Source organism: Pararge aegeria, chromosome 6, assembly GCF_905163445.1.
Source record: "Pararge aegeria chromosome 6, ilParAegt1.1, whole genome shotgun sequence".
Lineage (NCBI taxonomy): Eukaryota > Metazoa > Arthropoda > Insecta > Lepidoptera > Nymphalidae > Pararge > Pararge aegeria.
In genome coordinates this window covers 4975114-4997844 of record NC_053185.1, presented here as the reverse complement: position 1 = coordinate 4997844, position 22731 = coordinate 4975114, and the positions used below count along the sequence as shown (strand labels likewise).

The window sequence follows — 22731 nt, the reverse complement described above, 5'->3', positions numbered from 1 at the left end:
AAAAACTCCTATCTATCTATAATGTTCTATGATTTCAATATATACTTAACTACTGTTTGGAAATTCTACTCAACCAGTCGAACGCTTTCTGTTTATACATAGTACACATTACATTTAATATTTTAGATAAATAACACTTTTTTTCTTCTCTCCTTTCATAATACATATAGGGATGCGCAAGTATCGATACTTTCTTTACAATATATTACTCAACACTTTTAAATCTAAAAGAACCCATGGTAAGCCATGCACCCGCTGCGCGGCTAGCATGGGCAGGAGACGTCTCCCACAGCTTTATCAACTCTCAGAGCACTGGCGCACTAGGGAAAATAATATCCATATAATATATATGTGTAATAATAAACGGGGGTAAACTTCTACTCCATATTCCCGTGCTTTAGCAGGTGGAAACGTTAATTATATCCCTTGTCAGGTGATATAATCGGGGGATATAATTTTTGTCCCTTGCCCGCGCTATTCCTGCTGGAGGTATTAAGGATGTATCTCTTCACCAAAGCAACTGTATGTTCGAGATATTACTAGAAATATTTAACACTTAACAGTATCGATATTATCGTTTGTATAGTAATTTAAGTATCGACACTTTTATTGATACCAGTGCCAATCCCTACCCACTTCTCCTTTATATAAGTTATCATTTTGATAAAGAAAAAATAATAAAATTGAATTCAAAATTACCTAAATTCTAAAAGAAGTCGTTGTAAGTTACAAAATACTCAAAATGGGAAAATAACAATAGGTATACCTATTGTAAAGTAGACTTATCGCTTTAGGCAGCGCTATTCAATTTTTTTACATAAGATTCCCAAACTTAAGCAATCCTTTTATCTTATAATCCTCTTTAAGATAAAAAATTAAATTATTTATAATACCGAAATACTCGTCTATCAGATGCCCCGCAGAATACGAACTTTTGATCGGTCGATAGCTAGTTTAGGTCAGTTGCTTTACAGAACACTTTGTATATATTCGCTTCTGTGCTTTTTGAGTATGGGAAGACTAAGAGGAAGATGAACTGTTAATTCATTAAAAAGGGTAATTCGAAATGTGAGCATAAAAATGTATTCGAATTGAATATTTCTTGGCTAGTCCGACAATCAGAGGATATGCCGTCGGGACCTGCAGTTTTTTTTCCGGATTGTGTCTAGCTGATAAACGCTGATTAGCGATAGCTGATTACGTTACTTTCATTAAAAGTTAGGAACTTTTTTGTGTTTTTAGATGTTTAAAATACCAAAAAATAAAAATGTTTTTATATTTTTTTTGTTCTCATTGAGCATCAATGTGACCTGCAGCAGAACAACGGACGGCTTAATTGGTGCAGAAATTGACAAAAATATCGGCCGATCAAAACGATACTGTCTGCGGTGGACCTTAATCGCATTCCGCAATACTCATATAAAGAAATACAATACCAGGTTCACCATTCGCCATGGTCAACCATATTTATGGTGGGGTCATATCGCTTCATTACATTTCACATGAAAAAAAGTTACAAACTATGCAAACTCTTTTGATTCTAACAAAAATCATTTTAAGAATAATATAATTACCTTTTAAAAAACAGTATGTCATCGAAAGCAGAAGTCATTTCTTAAAGACAAAAAAAAAACAACTATTTTCAAAAAAAAAAGTTTCTAAGAAAATGTGAACACCTGGGTAGATGTGAAACTTTAACAAAAAAAAAGTAAGAATTTGAAAATCATACAACGCTATCTGTCTTTTTGAAAGTACTTGTAAGAATATGTGTTTAAGAAATAAAGCGAACTAAAGTACGCTTAGCTGCTAAATACTTGAAATACATTATTGATGACTCACTATTTACCGAACGCAAACAGAGTAAGCGTTGCGGCTATTGAATTTCTGCTAATCGCTATCTGATAAGATATCTTATATAGAAATAAACGCAGTACAGCGTTGAGGTGCATATAAGAAACCTGTAATAAATTTATAAGTCATTTTCGGAAACTTATCACTTACCCGAATTAAAACACAAACTCAAGGAAAAAGATAGACGAAAAAATCACAGACAAATTATCCATTAGAACGAAAGGAATTGTGGGGGCGTGGGGTGTGTGTATTGATGAAGAGCAATTCACACCAAATGATGCAGCAAGTGTGTGCGGCACTGTACACTATCAAACTGTATGAAACGCGTCAAACGCAACTGAAAAAGCAGAAAAAGTTTCTCTACGATACAACTGGCGCTGCCAAGCTCACATACTGCAAATTGTTTTGCATGTTTCTCTGTAACTGTAGTTAATTATTGAATAAATCTGACCGCACATCAGTATCCTTTTAGAGAGTTCTGTGCCCTTAGAACATCGTAAAACCATTGTCGTTCTTTCATAAAACTATTGCGAAACCCCTAACGAAGTTGTATTATGTAATTAATGTTTGAAATTGTAATATCTCCTTTCCAAATTAATAATGTAACGCCTCATTTACCATCTTTCTTTTCCCGTTAGTCTGAGGATTTAAATAGCAAACTATCTATATTGTAGTATTATATTTGTTACTTTAAGTAGAGTTTGCACGTTTCGCCCCCGTAAATGCTTAGGGCTCTTAGTGAAAAGATCTACGCGTCTTCGTTCAGCTGTTTGAACAGAAGTGTCTCCTCGAATATCATCTGTTTAAGTGCCTCCTTCGGCAAATTGTCTAGCTCCATTGAGAAACGGAAGGGCTCCTCGGCCACGGGCTGGAAAGAAAATTATGATTTAATTTGTCGGGCTAAATCAACACAGAAAAGTTATGGCAATTGGTACAAACTTCGCCGTTATTATAGAAAATGTTTTCCAGAATCAAAACCCTTTAACGCCACAGTACAATGTTATTGCCTATAAAGCATAGTGACTTTAATTATATATAAAAAAAACAATGTAGCTGTGTTATTATCGACAGTATTATCAGAATTTAAAGAATGAGCTGGCGAAAATAACTCTTATTTCAGCGGTGCCTCGATAAATATAAAATTGGGACCATTCTAATGGCCCCAAACACGCTATGTCTGCTGCAAGTTGTTGAGGCTTGGGAATCCCACAGACTTCTTGATGCTGCAGAATCAGCTCAAGGTTACCCAGTTTGTCCTAGTCTTGGAAATACCACCGAAGTAACAGTACACATGATTTTTAGCATCCAAGTCCATAAATAATCCTTCTTTTTGTATTTTTTTTTATTTTGATGTACACAATGTCACTCTCACGACTCAGTTCACCTATTGTCACCACTCCCATAAAAACATGACAGGCCGTTTTGGCTCAATCGGGTGAAAAAAGAAATAAATTGCAGTAATATTTCTACCAGTAGGCTACCACTACAATAATAATTATTAAAAAAAAAACAAGTTAAATATGTGCACAAATTAACGAGGAGTAAACGACCACTCATCGGTTGACGGCCCGGGTCAGTCCTCAGGAGAACTCGTTGTTGTTAATTCGATTTCTCGCGGGATCGCGCTCGAGCAATTCATGGCAAACAATACAAAATTTCTAGGGGAATTTTATCAACGAAGAATTTTTTTAATGTTACATTAAATTAACTTCCTCGGTGTACTTTTCGTATTTATGACAAATATTATGAATATTATAGTTCCCCTTGGATAATCACGAGTGTGTGCGTCAGGCGTGATTTGCGGTGCTGCGATAATAACGTCGGGTGCAGCTAATTTACGGGAACTATGATGATGTGGTCGACCGTAACAATAGGAAGCTCTTCCTCCAAACGAGTGTTCGTGCACGAGGCCCGAGGTTCAGCTTATTCGATATATTTGGAATTTGTATCGTCATTATTTATGAAAACTTTCTCCTTCTCTTCTATTCTTTCTCTACTTTTTCTTTCTACTTTATCTCTAGGATCTTTGTGGCGCCATCTAGTTAAGTAATATAGAGACCGCCACACATCTTTTTCACTTAATTTTGAAACCAGTTTCACTGAAACCCACTAACTAGCACACAGCTACATATTCATGGAGTCTCTCTATGACGTTATTGACACTTACGTGCCTTGCTCGATTATGTCATCCAGCTTAACAGCGGGCTTTAAAAGCGCTATCAGGAAGATTAGCTTAGGTGTCAACTGTACGGCGGCACTCCTTATCGAAAAGTTCCAAAGTGCTAACAGCCGGCGGAAATCTTCATCTACTTTGACAGATTCTTCATTACGAAGGTCGTGTCTGGACTTCCATTTTATGATAGCTGTTGATAAGAGCAAGTTTGTGAGGCCTTTTACGCTCCACCTTGCTCACCACTATGTTTGAACAGGTAACTTTTGGTTTAATGTGCGTTTTAAAACATCACATGCTTGAACGACAAAGAAACAACACGTGACGTGAGGAAATGTGGATGCATGCCTAACAGTTTCTCAGAACCTTTTTGAAGGTGCGTGAACTCTACCAATCTACACTTGGCCAACTACAAAAGTGACTAAGACCTACTCTTCATTGTTCTGAGAGGAGACCCGTGTACTGTACTGGGTCGATAATGTATAAATAATGTTGATGAGTCAGAAAGTGTCTTAAAATCCATTTCTAAAGCAAATACACTTCACGTCCTGTGCTGATTCGATCCGTTCCAGGGTATGTTTGTTCACCTGCGGAAATACAGAGACGTATGAGTAAGTACCTACCTCATCATTGGGGTCGTAGTACTGCTCGAGGTATGGGTGCGCCAAAGCCTCCTCGACGGTAATACGCTTGTGAGGATTGAAGGTCAACATGCGGTGCAGCAGGTCGAGTGCACGAGGGTCAGCGCCTGGGAATAGATCCGTCCACGGAACTCGTGGCTTGTACGGCAGTGACTCAAGGTAACTGCGAGCCTGGGTAGACAAAAACAAGACAATCTTAATAGACAAGCCCACTACGATTAAAACCATAGGTAGGGTTTTATACCTTGGAAGGAGACATCATAAATAAGTTGTTTATTAAAATGTTCCAAAAAAAAACGTGGTTAGAGAAATTGTTAATTCATCGCGTACAAGCTAAAATATCAGATGCAAATTTTGGAAATAAAAGTTTTTTTATTAGTCAGAATTTTGAATATGCCGTTTAAAAATACAATTATTTTTTGCTTCAAGTCATCCCAGTTGAATAATTGATTATCACCATAAATTGTTTTATATTGCATCATTTCTCTCAGAAATTCAAGCTTGTAATTTATTTCAATTTTTTTTATTAACTTCTTTATTTTTCGATACGATACAATCTTAATAGACAAGCCCACTACGATTAAAACCATAGGTAGGGTTTTATACCTTGGAAGGAGACATCATAAATAAGTTGTTTATTAAAATGTTCCAAAAAAAAACGTGGTTAGAGAAATTGTTAATTCATCGCGTACAAGCTAAAATATCAGATGCAAATTTTGGAAATAAAAGTTTTTTTATTAGTCAGAATTTTGAATATGCCGTTTAAAAATACAATTATTTTTTGCTTCAAGTCATCCCAGTTGAATAATTGATTATCACCATAAATTGTTTTATATTGCATCATTTCTCTCAGAAATTCAAGCTTGTAATTTATTTCAATTTTTTTTATTAACTTCTTTATTTTTCGATACTTTCCAGAATAAAATTGAATCATTTCGTTTCCAACACTAGCTGACCCGTGCAACTTCATTGCACCAAATCGGTTATTACCGGAAAACACAAATAAAATAACATTTTCTAAAAATGAATCCTAGCTAGATCGATTTATGGCTCCCAAAACCCCCTGTGTACTAAATTTCATAAAAATCGCTCGAGCCGATTCCGAGATTCCAATTACATATATACAATAATTGCTCGTTTTAACATATAAGATAAGATTTAGGTACGAAAGTCTAAAAACTGAAAATGCTAGATTAGAACATAGAACGTATGTATTATATTATGAAACACACTTGACCATTTGTAAACACATTAGTTGGGTACACTCGATAAAGTCTCGAGAAGTTTCGAGTAAAGCAAGCACCTAACATTTATCAATGTCGACAACAATACGCAGTGTATCCCCCTCCCCCTTTTACGACTTTCCAATAAGTGTGGTGTAACTTACTTACTTACTTTGAAATAACTTTACAAGTTGTTCTTAACATAACGGAAAACTTTTGAAGTGATAACTTCTATTAGCGCGCTACGCATATTTTTAGAAGAGATAAAATCTCTGGACTCGCGACATAGTTATGACGTGTGACGAAGTGACGCATCTATTTGAATTTTTAAATAGAGAATTTGATTTGACTTTGTCCAATCAACGCAATATTACCAATGAGAAATAAACGTACAATTCTCGAGATATTCAAATGACTTCGAATCAAAATTGTTTCTATTTCCTATTTAAGTTGCCATGAACCTACAGTTTCTATTTTAGATTGTAAAAAATTTAATGATAATGATGATGTTACAAGAGTTATCGAAATTATTTATCGAATGTATTTTAAAGTTTCTAATAATTAATAAAATACAATTCACAAATAAAATGCAATTCATATCCCATTAACTCTAGTACCTATCATCTAAAAGATGTCTAACGTTCTAAAATATTTTTTCAATTCTGTCGGCACTCTCGGAGTGCAACCCGTATTTTTTTTACAATTAAGTTCCTTTAAGTTCTCGCCCAAGACAAACAGTAAAAAATATTGAGATTCGTTTTTCTTAAGAAAATTTTGGCATAATGAACCTAATAACGTGAAATATAAAGAGGAGAATTAAAAACAAAATAAATGCGAAACGAACCTATTAAATAATGATAAATGTGATAGTTTTTGTGCGTAGACACTAGATCCATAATACATGAACCATATTAGATTATTACTTTTTTATCTCTGATGCACTTCAATTGTATGCCAACGGCAAACCAGTAAAATGCAGCAATCTATACTCGAGTACTATTTCATCAGTGGCGCGCTCTTCATACATGCACAAAAGCGCTGCCTGCCCTAAAATTTTCATATAACTGGCAACAGAGGGCGATTTTGCTATTCTATGCCATTTTACTGCTTTATGCTTACCCTGGTCCAAATTCCTGCAAACACCACTGCATTTCATGTATTTTCTTAGGTTTATTTAAAAGAAAGACTGAGCCTTAAGAACCTGAATATATTCTGTTCCGATAAAACATATATTTTAGGGCTGATTTGAATAAATTTGATAGATTTCTTATGCAATATCTATGAAAACCTCTTCCTCTGTGTGAGATTATCTGGCGATTTAAAAATCAGACCTCAAAAGTAGTAAACAAACAAACAAACAATAGAACTAAATTCTGACTACTGACAATGCAAACAACTTCGGTCTACTAGTTACGCTATATTGTAGTAAAAACAAAGCCGCTTGTTACAGAAATTTCATTCTGTAATAATAAAACGGTACGTAAAACTAACACGGGGTGTATAAAGCGAAAACCAAAAAGTTTCAGCAATACGGTACATTTAATTTGATTTGTGGAAACGAGTACGCGAAGTTTGATGGATTTACATTGCGGTACTTTTTGTTTGACATTGTATTTCTGATTGGTTTTTTCGATATTTATTCTTTCTTACTTTGTATCAATCAATTTATTTGCATTAAATCCAAGGTTTCATTTTAAAGATTTCGTTAGCGTAGTGTTATCTTCCGGATTGGAAGGGGCTGGTAGCTGTCTGAAGGTGGCTGCTGAATGAGCTTAGTTCGATACTTTGTCGTCAAAGTATCGAACCTCCCTGGCGCAACGGTGAGCGCTGTGTAATTTAAGTAGGAGGTCCCGTTCGATTCCCGGCAGGGGCAATTTGGAAATTAATAATTTCTGAATTTTCTTTTGTCTGGTCTTGCGGGAGGCCACCACTCTACCGACAAAGACGTGCCGCTAAGCGACTTAGTGTTCCGATATCATGTCGCGTAGAAACAGATTAGTGGTTATATAGCTGGGTAGTATAACTGGGTAATACAACTGCCATACCCCTAACAGGTTAGCCCGTTTCCATACTCTTAGACTGCATCACCACTTGAATGTCAGAGCGTGGGAAAACACTGCTTAACTATTCCGACGTTATGCCACGTACAGTGGCGTGCACAGTCGGTAGGGTGGTAGCTAGCCACAGCCTCTGCCGGGGATCGAACATTAGACGCCACACTTAAAATCACTGCTCCAGGCAGGTCATCAAAGGCGGTCATACATTGTGCATGAGAGCAATGTACCTAAATGACGTGACATCGTAAATTAATAATTAGAAAGTGTTTATATTAGACCCCACGCCATAACATACAACTTGTTCAAAATGAAACGGGCAAATGACACCACTGTTAATTAAGCGAGCGTACCATACATAATTAATTTTAACTGAACTGTCAAGTGGGTAGTGAAATCCCCTGTGTAACGAGATCGTAACGAGATGCTACGGTTGTAACACAATCCCGATACGACCGGGCTGCTTACATATTTATTATATGCTATTGTTATGCAGCGTAATACAATTTGAACAAGACTTGAAAAATGGGACCGACCTCATTTTTAACCGACCTAATTCAAAAAGGAGGAGGTTATCAATTGGGAATCGGCCTACTTTTCAGTATGTATTTCAAATTAATAATAGTGCTTAAATATAGGTTAGGTAACTGTGAAAAAGAAAAAACAATTTTTATTACAGCCCTTAATGTACCCAAAACAGACTGAAAATGCCGAGTGAACGGTCACCTCAAAATAAAGCGACCGAGTGAGTAGATGCCTTTTAGAATCTTCTGAATACTGGAAGTGGATCGGTAGTGTTTAGCACAAAGCATTGTACAAATACTTCTGTTACTATTTCAAATAAAATTTTCTGTAATATTCCACGAAATAAGAAAAATATGGTTGAACATGGCAAGACGAAATAGCGAAGGAATGTCTGCAACTTCTCCGATTTAGTTTTGTGAGGATCATTTAGTTTGCAATACCGCTATTATCTGTAAATCCTTTCCTACGATTTCATTTGAGTAGATAAAAGGAAAGTAATAGTTGAAAGAACGCTGTCAGTGATGTTTGCTTTTATTTTGTTAAAAAACAGATGACGTCACACGCGTGTTTCGTTGGGAGTAAACCCCAGATTAAAAATACTATTATTTTTGAGTTTTATTTGTTGATTTTTGATTAAGCAACCGTTTCATGTTAAAAAGAGTCTATATAAATATTTATTATTTTTTAAATTTACTGTACGGATTTTTTTTATGTATTTTCGGGCAAAACTCCGGGCACGTATAGAATGTGCAAAATTACGAAAGATGTACGATGAGATGAAGAGTTTCGGAAACAGATAAAACTCTTCAAGCAAATAATCCGCGATTGCTGCTATAGCATAAATATGCATTGTTTACGCAATCACACAAATTAACATCACGCCTATACACTTGACACGACTACTCAAGTGTTTTCAGTACATCAGGGTTCACCCACATTTCTTTCAAAGTTAGAAGTAGCAGTAGCAAATTTTTTCGCGACTGAAAGTTAGTTGGAATGTACTTGATTTATACAAAAAATTCATCTTTAGTCTGTATATCACATGTACTTTAGAAGACGTTTTTATTATAAAAAAAAAATATATCTGGCTTCATTTCGTACCTACTCACTTTGTATATATTTTTCACAGATTAAAAAAAAAAAGAAACCAAAGCCTAATTAAGTTTTGACGGCCAACTGGCGCAGTAAGCAGCGACCCTGCTTTCTGAGTCCTACGCCGTTGGTTCGATTCCCACAGCTGGAAAATGTTTGTGTGATGAACTCGATTGTTTTCCAGTGTCTGGGTGTTTATTTGAATATTATAAATACTTATGTGTATTATATTCATAAAAATATTCAACAGCTCGAAAAATGCAAATAGATATGATATTCTCTTGCATTTTATGTTGGTTATAATTTTCTTTTACGATACATCATCGACAAAATGATTTAAGAAATCATAGGTAGAAACATAAAGCAATCGAAAAGATAATTCTCTGCCCGAATCTGTCGGCCGCGTATTTTGTTTGTATTGTGTACATAACGGAAAATTATCTGCAAACATTGTTTATAAAGAAAGTATGTATAATCAAAGGCGGTAATTTCACCCTTGTTTAGGATTTCGAACCCAAAGGGTAAAACACGAAAGGTTACTAAGTCTGTCTGTCCGTCTGTCAGCGGGCTGTATCTCATGAACCGTTATAGTGAGATAGTTTTCACAGATAATGTATTTCTTTTGCCGCTATGACAACATATACAAATAAAAACAGAGTAAAATAATTATTTAAGGGGGTTCCAATACAAAAGCAATGATTATTTTGCCATTGTTTGTAAATTGGCACACACAAAAGATATGATTGTATACCTTATTTATAATGGCACAAAATAATTACCAGTGCGCCAGATCCAGCCAGGTTTTTTCTGATTTGTACCCGACCGAAGCCGGGGCGGATCATGATGTTAATGTTTAGAGGTGTGTGTAGTTTGTAATACTTTTAGTCACGCACGATTATTTTTACCTTTTCATTGATGATACAGTCCAAATCATCTTTACTTGGTGAGCCCAGCACTCCTAGGATGTGGTTCAGTTGATCGAGGTAGTGCTTCCCTGGGAAGATCGGCCGGTTCGACAGCATCTCCGCCAGGATACAGCCCACCGACCAGATGTCTATTGACTTCGTGTAGCCCTGGTAAATTAAAAAAAAATCTTGTGCATTTAATTCACACATACATTAAATCATTCAGAAATTTAACCTACGAGACATTGAGATGCGTATAGAGCATTAGAAGTATTAGGACAAATGTAAGGTTTATTTATTTTACCAAGCTTAAAATTATTCATTATTTTAACGTAACATATTAATTTCCATATATTACATATAATTAAGTTTCCATGGCAAAAAATAGGAAACAAAATATTTATTGCATTCTACCTCATTATCCTACTAATATTATAAATAAGTTTTTATGGATGGATGGATTGATGTTACTCCAGTTAGTTTTGGAAAGGAGGTAGATTACTACTCTGCTTTGTATTCCGGGAAAATGTATGGTTCTCGCCGGATACATGGAAAACCAAAAAACCGCGTACGATTATGTGACGCACTTTCTTTTAAGAGCGTTTCAAATCACAACGATGCTAAAGAAGTGTTTTGAATTTTGAATCCACTTTTATTGTAACAAACAGGATATAAAATATTACAGCAAATTAGAAAACACAGAGCAAGTTAGACAGAGGTTTTAATTTAGCGCGCGATCTCTTCCATTCCAGGCAACAAAGGGCTTAAGGACATAGGCATGGATTCACATAATATTATTCAGGAATAATTGTCGGAACAAGTAGATGTCCCACCTACTTGTTCCGACATCCATAGAGCAATTCTTCGCAGGGCATGCAAGCAACACGTCCCTTAAAGTGCCGCCGTGCTTCTATGAACCTAAAGCGTAAGTGTTTAGCCTCATGTGCTTACCTGTAATTAGACCGGCGACCACGCCCTTACGTGCCCTTACCAATTTTAGTACAAAGTAATTAAATTGAATTGGCAAAAAACCAACCTTGTAAGCAGAGCATATTGTAATATATAAAAAAGTCAACCCCACATCCATTATGTATGTATTTGTATCTATACATTTTGATATTAATGTATATATTACAACACTTTTGGCACCATCCCGTTCTCTTGCTGTAAGTCTTACAGACTTACAGTAAGAGATTGCTTACGGCCGCATTTGCATGTCTACATTGTTTACTATATACTCATTTCTGTTTCTTTTGTTAAGTGTTTTTTTCTTTTCTTCACTACCCAACTCAGTAACACATTTTATTTTTTATTTAAATTTATCTATCTACACCTTATCTATATAGAGGAACAAACATTTGCATTTGATAGCCCGATTCTTGAGGAAGGTTAAAAATTATTAAACATAACGCTAGAACCTTAAACAAGTTGAGCAAACAAAGTAAATAGTGCGGAAGAGCTTCGCAACGCGGTCGTTCGGGGTAGATAGTGTACAAAACCGCTTTAAAGTTTGTATGGAAAACTTATAAGGTGTCTCGGCGGATGCAAGAAATTGACTTATTGAATGGACGAGGAATTGTAAGCATAATGTTGATCGCTATCTTTGAAAACATACACGACAGAGTCGGAACGTGCAGAACAGTTTATACCTTTGAAAATTAATACATTCATTCGAAGAACTAAAATATTAAAGCTTCTTAATACGTTATTTCGTTTGATGAAGCTCGCGACTGCGTGGAAATTCTGTTATTTCATAAACTAAAATATTCACACAGTCTTAAAAGAGCATTGAAGCAGTCTTCAGTACGCTATTGACGTACAAAATGTGTCTACATATTTTATCCTACAAAGGCTTGCCTACTGTTATTATTTCAAAACCTATCTTAATTTATAGGTTTGAGTTCTAAAAATAATAAATTTGTATCAACCCCGTTAGATGTAATTTATACAATCTTTAATCTGAATCTTAAAAAAAAATTACTATCCAATTACCGTTACATACACCTTAAGACTATGAGGAATAAGTTTATCAAGTTTAAAACCAGTCCCATGGTTCAGGCCGTAATATGTCTGTCGGTCAGTTACGACTTATGGTTCTGCTGCATAAGTATAAAAGAAGATATTCTACTGTAATAAATCATGTAACATTCTCAAATACCCAATAAAAGTCACTTTGAGGGACCCAAAAATTGTTAAAAGACAGCGTAAGAAACCTTTGAATTGGGAGAATTGACAATTTGTCTTGGCTTTACATACTTATATCAAAGGTTTATTTTATCTTGTTCATATCCACGAGGAATGGAAATAACATTCGATACGTTCATATCTTCACTGGCGATGTATTTTTTATGAAGCTCATCGTATTAAAAAGCTAAAATATTCACTTTTCTTAGAGATATCTCGCATAAAATAATAGAAGTTGTACACGACCTTTACGTTGTCTGAAAAAAATCACTATATAATATATATATAATGTTTATTTCTTCGTATACTTATTACCTTAAGATCTTATTATGTCTAATAGGCCATTGTGTCTAAAAGCCTTGTCGAATACTAATTAATTGTTAAGACGATCTGATACTTAAGTTTTTATAGTAAAGGACTAAATGAGAACATGTCAAATAATTAAAGTACCTTTGAATTTTAGACGCCTTAGATCAATTTCTTCAAGAAGCTTACTTACGTACATACTTAAGCTAACATAAAGCTTCGATCCGGAGCAAGCAAAACTATAGCGCAGGTATTAGGCGATGGAAAGCGACGGGTCGGGGTATATTGTGTTTATGTGGGAAACCTATAGAGCGTGTAAGTTCCTAACTTTTTGACTCAAAGGTTTAAAAATTTCCAAGTCTTTCAGTCTGTATGTGCTGCTATAAGAAGATTAAAAAGTTCTGTACTTTCTATTGAATCTGATTGCATTATCAACGATCATCTATCTCCTTAAGTAGAAATTCAATTTAATAATTTTATAGACGTTCATTAAAATTCCCTCCTTAGATATAATGCATTCCCAGCGTAGGTATCTACGAAGCGTATATTTAAAATTGTATTCGACATCCCCAACGAGAAATCCCTTCTACTCGCTATTCATTCGACTCGTGAAAGTGTAGCGCAATTTGCGAAATAATTACAGCGCTGGGGAGCTTTCGCGCCAATCTGCTATTGATGCTTGAAATAATGACTTCGCGTTCGATAAATATTTTCATCTGCAATAGAATAAAATATAGAAGACGAGCTTTTCCGTCGAGCGGTTTCACGTTAAGTAACCTTACTCATAGACGTTAACTCTTCCCTCCCGTGCGTATTTTATTTAAAACTATGCGACCAAATCAAATAATGTAAAGGGTTATAAATAATGCTACGGACTTTTTGTGTAAGGATTAACATTTTATGCCTAAAATTGACGATTTTAAATTACACTTAAATTTTAATTGGTAAGAGATAAATGGAAAATTAATAGTATAGGCCAATATAGGTACCATTATGTGACGACCTAGAGTTCACAAGGCTAAAACACGTAAATATGTTTTTCAACATTCCGTATTCGCGCCAACTAAAAGTACGATTTGGATTTTTAGTTTAACGATTACTGCTCTTTGTTATTGGCATATACTATGACCGACATCCGACGGATCCCTTGTTCTCCTTCGAACCTTAGATAGTCGTTCATTAATTTACGGACTCGATTCAACGTTGCAACATTTAATGTTGCTGCTAGGCCACACAACTCTCTTCGATTGTTTTTTTTTGTGTTTCTTCCTTTTTTCTCCGACATGGTGATCGAGGACTATTTTAGGTCGGTACTTTTTTTTTGTACCTCTTTATTATATATCCTTTATTATAAGTGCAGTGCATCACGGTCGTTTGTTAATTGCGACCATTTATCGTTACAAATAACATCTGCTAAATAACATAAGTTACGCTTACAGTTTGTTCGTATAACTCTAACTAACAGTGCAATTTTAAAAAAAGTACAAAGGCCGGTGAAACCGCAGAGCAAAGCCATGTAGGCTATACCTACTATTAAATCCGATACATAAAGTAATTACATTTATTTTTCAACTTTACCACTCCATACCGTCTTGTTATCTTCATACTCGATTATTCTACGAGCTTTATTAAACTGAAGTACAACATACAACTTGCGAAAAAATATTACAATGCTCAAGCTACCGCGCCGTGCCATTGATGCTCGAAATAATGACTGTGCATTCGATAAAATAATTCACAACAAAGCCTGAAAGTGTCACTCACAGGGACGGTTGACGAAAACAACGCTTTATTATGGAGCTTTTATGCGAGAGGCGCAGTATCATGAGACTTCTGCATTGTTAGGTCTAAATTAATAAAATTGAAGTGTGTCTGCGGCTTTACTATATAATAAACTCTTAAATAAAATGAAAATGTCTATCAGTAACTTCGTTACCATCATGTCAACCAATGGGCGTCGACTGCTGGACATGGGTATTTGTAGGGAGTTGTTCCATTGTTCCAAATACTACGGCCTAGTGCCGTTTGTGTCCAGCGGCTCCGTGCAACTTGTTTGATGTCATCTGGCCACCTCGTCAGGGGTACCAACGCTGCATTTACCGGTGTGATGTCGACATTCTAGTACTTCGGTACAACGTCTATCGGTTCTCAGAGCTATATGACCCGCCCAACGCCACTTCAGCTTCGCGACTCTTTGTCGCTATGTCGATAACTCTGGTTCTTCTACGGATTTCTCATTTATGATTTGATCACGTCGAGATGCTCCGAGCATAGCTCTCTCCATCGCCCGCTGATTGACTCTTTGCCTTAACTTCCAAAAGTTAGAGCTGCATACCAGGGATCGTATTCGGTCCCACCGACCGGTTCGGTTAACCACTAGAATATTGTTGTGTTATAAAAATACCTCAAAGTACTAACCTTAGAGTTGAGCATAATTTCTGGTGCGCGATACCAACGTGTGGCGACATACTCCGTCAGGAAGCCCGTATGGTCGTGCTCAGGATCTGCCACTCGCGCCAGTCCGAAATCACAAATCTACACAAAAAAAAATACTTTACTGGATTACTTTCAATAATGTAAGTACCAATGGCCTTACTAACAAACGTTGTATAACTGGTGATAAGTTATACAATTGCTTTCTCTCTGTCTGTCATCAATCTGACCTTCGAAAGAAGAAGACAAAACATTCGCAACGTTTATTGGCAACGTGGTTATCGTACTGTAGGTCGTCAAAAAGTTAATATATGATTTGGCTTATATGATGGGGGACCTATATTATTTTTTTAAATTATCTAGGCTCGGCTCCACTCTACCACACTGCTAGAAATAATGGGTTTTCCTTTTCTTCCAGAGTCCCACTTTTAAATTTAGCTCCAGATTTCAAATCTAGCACTCTGTTAGAAATAATAGGTTTTCCATTTCTTCTTCAGACTTTAAATCTAGATATAAGACGCAAGACCGAATGCAATTTACTAGACAATTTCACAGGTTTAGAACCATTCATTTCTGCTGGACATCGTAATGGAATATGACGTTGCAAATGTACAGTTGTATATAAAATTCAAAAGAATGCTTAATCAGTTTGGCGCGCGATGAGATTCCCTTATCATCCTAAGGGGAAAAAATATTGATTAGATGATCAAAATATACATACCTATAAATCATCATAATTTTTTTTTTAATTTTAATCCCTCCGGGGGTTAATTAAGTGATTGGACCGCACTATTTTCTGGAACTACCAGTCGGATATGAAAAATCTTTTTTGATATCAATAAAACAATCGCCATATCAAAACAAATTGATCGCCACTCTACGACCTAAGGAGCAGTGCAAGTAAAGTTCGAGTAGTAGAAGTTTGTAATCGAAGCTTATACGCTTATCGAAAAGTTGTACGCGGACGTAGTAGCGTACAACTACAACTACTACAACACATGTAAGTAAGAAATCAATAGATAAGCTTAACTTGATTGTTTAATGAAGAAATCCATTATTAAAACGAATGAGCTCTATCAGAAGCGGGATAGGCATTTAGCGCCTTGTTATTGTTACAAGCCGGCACTAAAAGCTATTTGTTAGCACATCGTTAATACTCAAAGTCCCCGGCTAATGAATGGACGGAGCCGCATTTTCTTTAGCGCGGAAAACTACTTTGTAAGAAATAATAGGGTTTTCCCATATGTAGACATTTTAAAAAGAGCCTTTCTTGTTGACTTTACCTCGATTTCTAGATCTTACTTATAAAGATGTATAAGTCCATTATCTACTCGTAGCGTTCAAAGGACGTATATATTAATGTATTTCTGCAGTCTGTCAGTCCTCATGTCACGAATCAGTAGGTCGTAGAAGAAATTAAGTTACAGACCCAAAATAACACATTCAATCATAATGTTTGTTATGATGTTAGGTGAGTAATTCAGAGTAGGGAATAAATAATATAACTACCTATGTTTTATTTTTCGTACCTCCAATAACAAATTATTGTAGGCTACTACTAGGTAAAATGGTCGACATAAATAACGCGGGGTGCGCTTGTTAGCCCTACTAGTGAGATTAGAGTTGAACGTTAACTTTTACTGTAACGCGTATTAATTAATTTCGCTTTTTTGTAATACCATGCATTGTGATAAGTCCATCTCTGTGTGCAAGTTTATTGTCCAATGGCAAAGCAATTTGCAAAACAGAGTTTTTAAGGAAGCCCATAGACAGTAACCCCCTTAAAATTACACGTGGCTTAGCTAACGAATAGTTAAAAGCAAACTGCCTTACACTCGGAGCAGTTTCGAGTGTTTGAAAAACAGTGCATAACTATTTTAACGTTATTTCAAACTTTAAGCCTTAAGCCTGAAACAAAACTCGTGTATAGTGCTCAAAACAAAACTCGTATTAGAGTACCTATATTAAATGCTAGACATTAACCTCTCTTTGCGTGAGCTAGATGGAAGACAAGGCAAATAGCTATTTATAACGTGTGTGCAATACTTTCTACAACCAATATAGTGAGACGGATATTTTTCACGTCATATTGGCAGTTTTAGAAAAATAATTATAGCAAAATAAGTATGATAAGCTCGTTAAAGTTCATTTTTTTTTTTTTATGTGTTTTACGCTTAGTAGGTGATCCCTAAGAATTAAATGGTGAATGTTATCTTTTTTGTGTAGTTTAGTTGTTTAAATTTCATTGGTTTACCTGACAAAAAATAAGACATAATCTTATGTGTATTACACAGATTTAGGTACTGTTTGTTTTCCTGGAAAAGCTAATAAATAAATATATTTTGTTTATCTGAAATACTGGGAAAAAATAATTTTGTATACCATAATTTTGATCATTAGGAGTATCTTTCTTGTGAATTTATCAGGGCCAGGGTCTTCTCCAAGAATGAGAAGAGGTCACAAAGTGAGGATTGGTATACTTCACTCAAATATGAAAATTATGGAGCACTTTCAGGCGTTCAGGTTTCCTCACGGTGCTTTACTTCACCGTTAAATCAAGTTATACTTAATTGCTTAATACGCACATAGCTCCCCTGAATGAGAGGCCATATTCCTAACAACTAGGCTATAGGTAGACATAATTATAATTAATGAATATTTAGTTAGTAATACTGTTATATAAAGCATTCGAGCAATCTATTAACACGTGCGTAATGAAACTAGTTAATTCACTAATGTATACGTTCATTCGCTGAAGGGGAATTATTATCGAGAACTCATATGATTAGGTATTACTTACGCTAAACTTATTTAAAGGTTGGCTAGAAAGTTCAAAAACTGTTTATACTCTCTCACATTTTATTAATGTTTAAATTATCACGATAAAAACTCCACGATAAAATTGTTTATTTTACGTACGTACCTACGTACGTACCTTTAGATTTAAAAAGAAACCTTTAATTAAAAGCTCCAATAATATTGTTGAATTTTAATTTTACAAAATATTTTTGGTTTTAATAAAATGAAGATGTTTTTACCTGATACTAACTGTGCCCGCATCTTTGCTCTTTTATTCTAATCTACATAATATATACTAATCGTGTATTTCTTGTAATCCCTAATCATAATTTTGTTGAAGAACTTTTGATTTTGTTAATTCCGAAGATTCGTTTTTCTTAATTAATTTTTCGGATTATACACCTCCACAAAATAAAATATCAAATTTTGATTGAGACAATGGCTGAGCCGGACAGAAGCAACAAAAAAATAAAAAAAATCGTATTAAAACATTAGCGAAAGCGAGTAACGTCAAAGCCTTTGAAAGCCTATAAAAATTATATCCCCTGACAAGGGATATAATTAACGTGTTCACCTGCTAAAGCACGGGAACATAGAGTAGGAGAAGTTTACAACCGTTTACACATATATTATTTGGATATTATTTCCACTTGAGCGCCAATGCTCTGAGAGTTGATAAAGCTGTGGGAGAAGGAAATTTTTTATCCTTTCCCCGGGGAGATAATTATCTCCTGCCCATGCAAGCCGTGCTGGAAGGGGTATGGCAGTTTAACCGCTAATAATTTTTCTACACTGCATCGTACGATACGGTACGATACGGTACGAGACGGTACGATGGTAAATAGCCGCGGATGAAGCCTTCAGAAATATTTTTTAATGATATAACCTGTAATACGCGGGGCTCTAAAAAGACACAACTCCACCTCATTTATCAAAATTAATGAGTGTACTTCAGGAAATACGAGTAACAGATAAACCAACTCGACGAGCACAGACCTATGGTTGCCAATATTATAGAAGGTATTCGGCTGGTTTTTATTATTTTCCAGAATAACCTAAAATAAAATAAAATCTATACAATACCCGTAAGGGGTTCTCATCCACACATGACAAATAACACAATAAATGTAATAAAATAATAATAATTATTATAATATCAATAATAAGTTATAATAATAATAAAATCAAATGATCAAACTAATAAGAAAATATTACGACAAAAATATGTATACAATATATAACTGTGATAATGTAAATATGTTAAGTAAAAAAAAAAAAAATAGTGACATGAAAACATGAAACACTATAATTTAAAATCATGCAGTCTTCCTCACGATGTTTCTCAGCACCGTTAAAGCAAGTATTATTTTAATTGCTTAAACTAAAAACGCACGTAACTCCGAGACGTTAGAAGTACGTGTCCAAGCCCTAATCACAAGGCTATTACCGCTTTTATAGACACGCTTGTACATCGCACATCACTACTTCCTTGACGACTGAGTGAATGCTTAGTACGTAACTGTTGCATAGTTCCCAGTTCTACCCTCGTTTAAATTATAAATATAGGATTAATATCTTTAACAATTAAATGCATATAATTTTATTAATAAACGTACGTCTGTACTAAGTTCTACGTAAAACTAGTTATTATCATCTGTTATGTTGCTCAATAAGTTGTTGAAAATGTTTAGTTTATATGATGTAAAGTTTTAAAAAGGTGTTGTAACCTGCTAAACTGTAAGTAATATATTATTTATTTGTTTAACCTAAGCTAGTCACTAGGATATGAACTATAATTCAATTATTTATACACTATACACATACAATTAATTATTTATATTGTAAATCAAACAAACAAACAAACTTGTACATCGCTATAACATTTAATTACTATACGAAGACAGGCAAGTGTATGGGACGCACCGCGATTCCCGTACAGTAAGCAGAGTAGTTAGAGGTGCGTGCTGGGATTCGAACTCGGCCCCTCGAAAGTGAAGTAGAGCTCCTACCCAATGCGCTATAACCGCTTCACTAGCGCTAGCACCTCTAATATTTCTAAGTTATGTGCGTTTCAAGTAATTAAAATATCACTTGCTTCAGCGGTGAAGAAAAGCATCGTGAGGAAACCTGCTTGCCGGAGAGTTCTTCATAATGTTCTCAAAGGTGTGCTGAGTCCACCAATCCACACTGGGCCAGCGTGGTGGACTACTGCCTTAGCCCATTCTCATTGCGGGAGGAGAACCGTGCTCTGTAGTGGATGATGATGATGATGATAAGGTAGAGAAGTAAGACAGCAGGCAAAATCAACGAACTATATGTTCGTTGATTTTTGCAAGTTGGTTAAGATCTGAAGGATTAAGAAGAACAATGAAATGTGCGATTTCAGCGTTGTTGCTGTACATACAAATACGCCCTGGATTTGGTCGTACAAATATATAAATCGTTTGTGATAATTAAAAAAAAAAATATACTACGACAATACACACATCGCCATCTAGCCCCAAAGTAAGCGTAGTTATGGGTACTAAGATAAGTGATGAATATTAAAGATAAATACTTATTTTATACAAATAAACCTCCAGACACTGAAAAACATTCATGTTCATACCATAAACATTTTCCAGTTAGGGGAATCCAACCCACAGCCTTGACTCGGAAAGCACGGTCGCTGCCCACTGCGCCTATCGGTCGTCAAATTATTATAAGTGTAGACGTATAAGCTTTCCAAAATGTGCGAGTAGGTTGTAAACCTACAGAATATAGATGAAGTAAGCATAACCACTACATAGTAAAAATATAAGGTGTAGAATACACCTTAAGTGATCGCGACGTCTTCTCGAGTGTAATGTCTCATCTCAAAATTGAGGTTAATGGAACTCATCCCAGTGGGGTAACTTGATGATGAATAAAATGATAGAATAAGGCTTGAGTTGCGGTTTCTGACGACCTCACTAGCGCAGCGGTGAGTGTGGTTTTCAGACGAAGGTGGGCAAGGGCAATTTGGGAATTTATAATTTCTGAATTTTCTCGTCTGGTCTGATGGAAGACTTCGGCCATGGCTATTTACCACCCTATCGATAAAGACGTATCGCTGAGCGATTTAGCGTTCCGATACGATGTCACGTAGAAACCGTTTAGCAGGTTAACCCAACCCATATTAGACTGCATCATCACTTGCCTTTGATTGCATTTAAGTGCTAACTTGTATTAGAAAAAAATATATATATAGGTATATGACGAGTTTCATAACGGTTGTTATTTGCTAGTTTGCCAGATACTCTCCTAACTTCTCTCAGCTTGATACGTCAATTATTACACATAAAACTTAAATACATAATTGCACTGTCCATCGTAATAAAAACTTATTTTGACGGCCGATTGGCGCAATTTGCAGCGACCCTGCTTTCTGAGTTCAAGGCCGTAGGTTCCATTTTCACTACTGGAAAATGTTTGTGTGATGGGGTGTTTATATGTGTATTCTAAGTATTTATGTACATATATTATTCATAAAAATATTCATTAGTCATATTAGTACCCATAACACAAGCTACGCTTACGTTGGGGCTAGATGGCGATGTGTGTCCTGTCTTAGTATATTTATTTATTACTTGTTTATTATTTTGCAAAAGCTTTGTCCAAACTGTCTACACCACTGTTCGTATAATGCTTGATGTATGAGAGTATACACATATAATATAGAGTGAGTTTTTTTTTTATAGCAGTAATTGACGGACCAAGCTAGTGGCCCATCTAATGGTTGTCATAAAAAATAATCGCCTATTGACAGAGCAATCCTTCGTAGGGAACGCAAGGAACACGTCCTGCAACGTGTCACGCTGAGTCCACCAATCTGAGGCGTAAGTGTTAAGCCTATGTGCCTGTAATTACACCGGCACCCACGACCTCCAAACCGGAACACAGCATTGCAACAATGCTGCTTAGCGGCAGAAATAAGCACGGACGAGTTCTTAGCTCCCGACTTGTCGACGTCATCGTCGATTTCATTTGCCAGAAACCATTGTTCTATTCGCCCTTTATACAACTCCCATTCTTGTGTTTCGTGGTTAAAAACTGTTAACAATCCAACTGACACTCCATCCATGGTATCACGCGTTAGGTAACTCGTCGCCAACTGTTATTTTGTTATTAAGAAGGGCTTCCAAATAAAATACTGTCGTCTCGATATAGCTGTATTCCAAACTGAGTAGTCATGGCGCGGATGCAACCGCCTGCCTTCTCGTTGTGTAACTACCCACAAGTATAACAGTGACTGAGCTCTACTGCTATCCATGTTCCATCCATGATTTCAAAACATTTCATTTATTTTTTAATTTTTTTTATTACCTTTAAATCACAGGTCGTGTTCAGCAATAAGTTTGAGGGTTTGAGGTCCCGATGCAGCACGTTCGCCGAGTGAATGTATTTGAGCCCCCGCAGAATTTGGTATAGGAAGTAGCAGATGTGGTCGTTACTTAATTTCTGGAACAAAAAATTTTGTTAACATCCTACCTTTTAATAATATTTCCCTTTCCGCTTAGCCTAATTTTG

General features: G+C 35.7%; 1 protein-coding gene across 1 annotated transcript in view; it reads right to left on the bottom strand.

The window, feature by feature from the left end:
• Window positions 1-414: 414 nt before the first annotated feature.
• Window positions 415-22731, bottom strand: part of LOC120624645 (mitogen-activated protein kinase ERK-A) — a 67314-nt gene continuing 44997 nt past the window's right edge. Inside the window, exons 4-8 of the mRNA XM_039891302.1 lie at window positions 22528-22662; window positions 15370-15486; window positions 10462-10629; window positions 4645-4833; window positions 415-2719 (exon numbers count right to left, since the gene is read on the bottom strand). Coding sequence (XP_039747236.1) covers window positions 2600-2719; window positions 4645-4833; window positions 10462-10629; window positions 15370-15486; window positions 22528-22662 — 729 coding nt within the window. The 3' untranslated portion in view covers window positions 415-2599. The remainder of the gene's footprint in view (window positions 2720-4644; window positions 4834-10461; window positions 10630-15369; window positions 15487-22527; window positions 22663-22731) is intronic.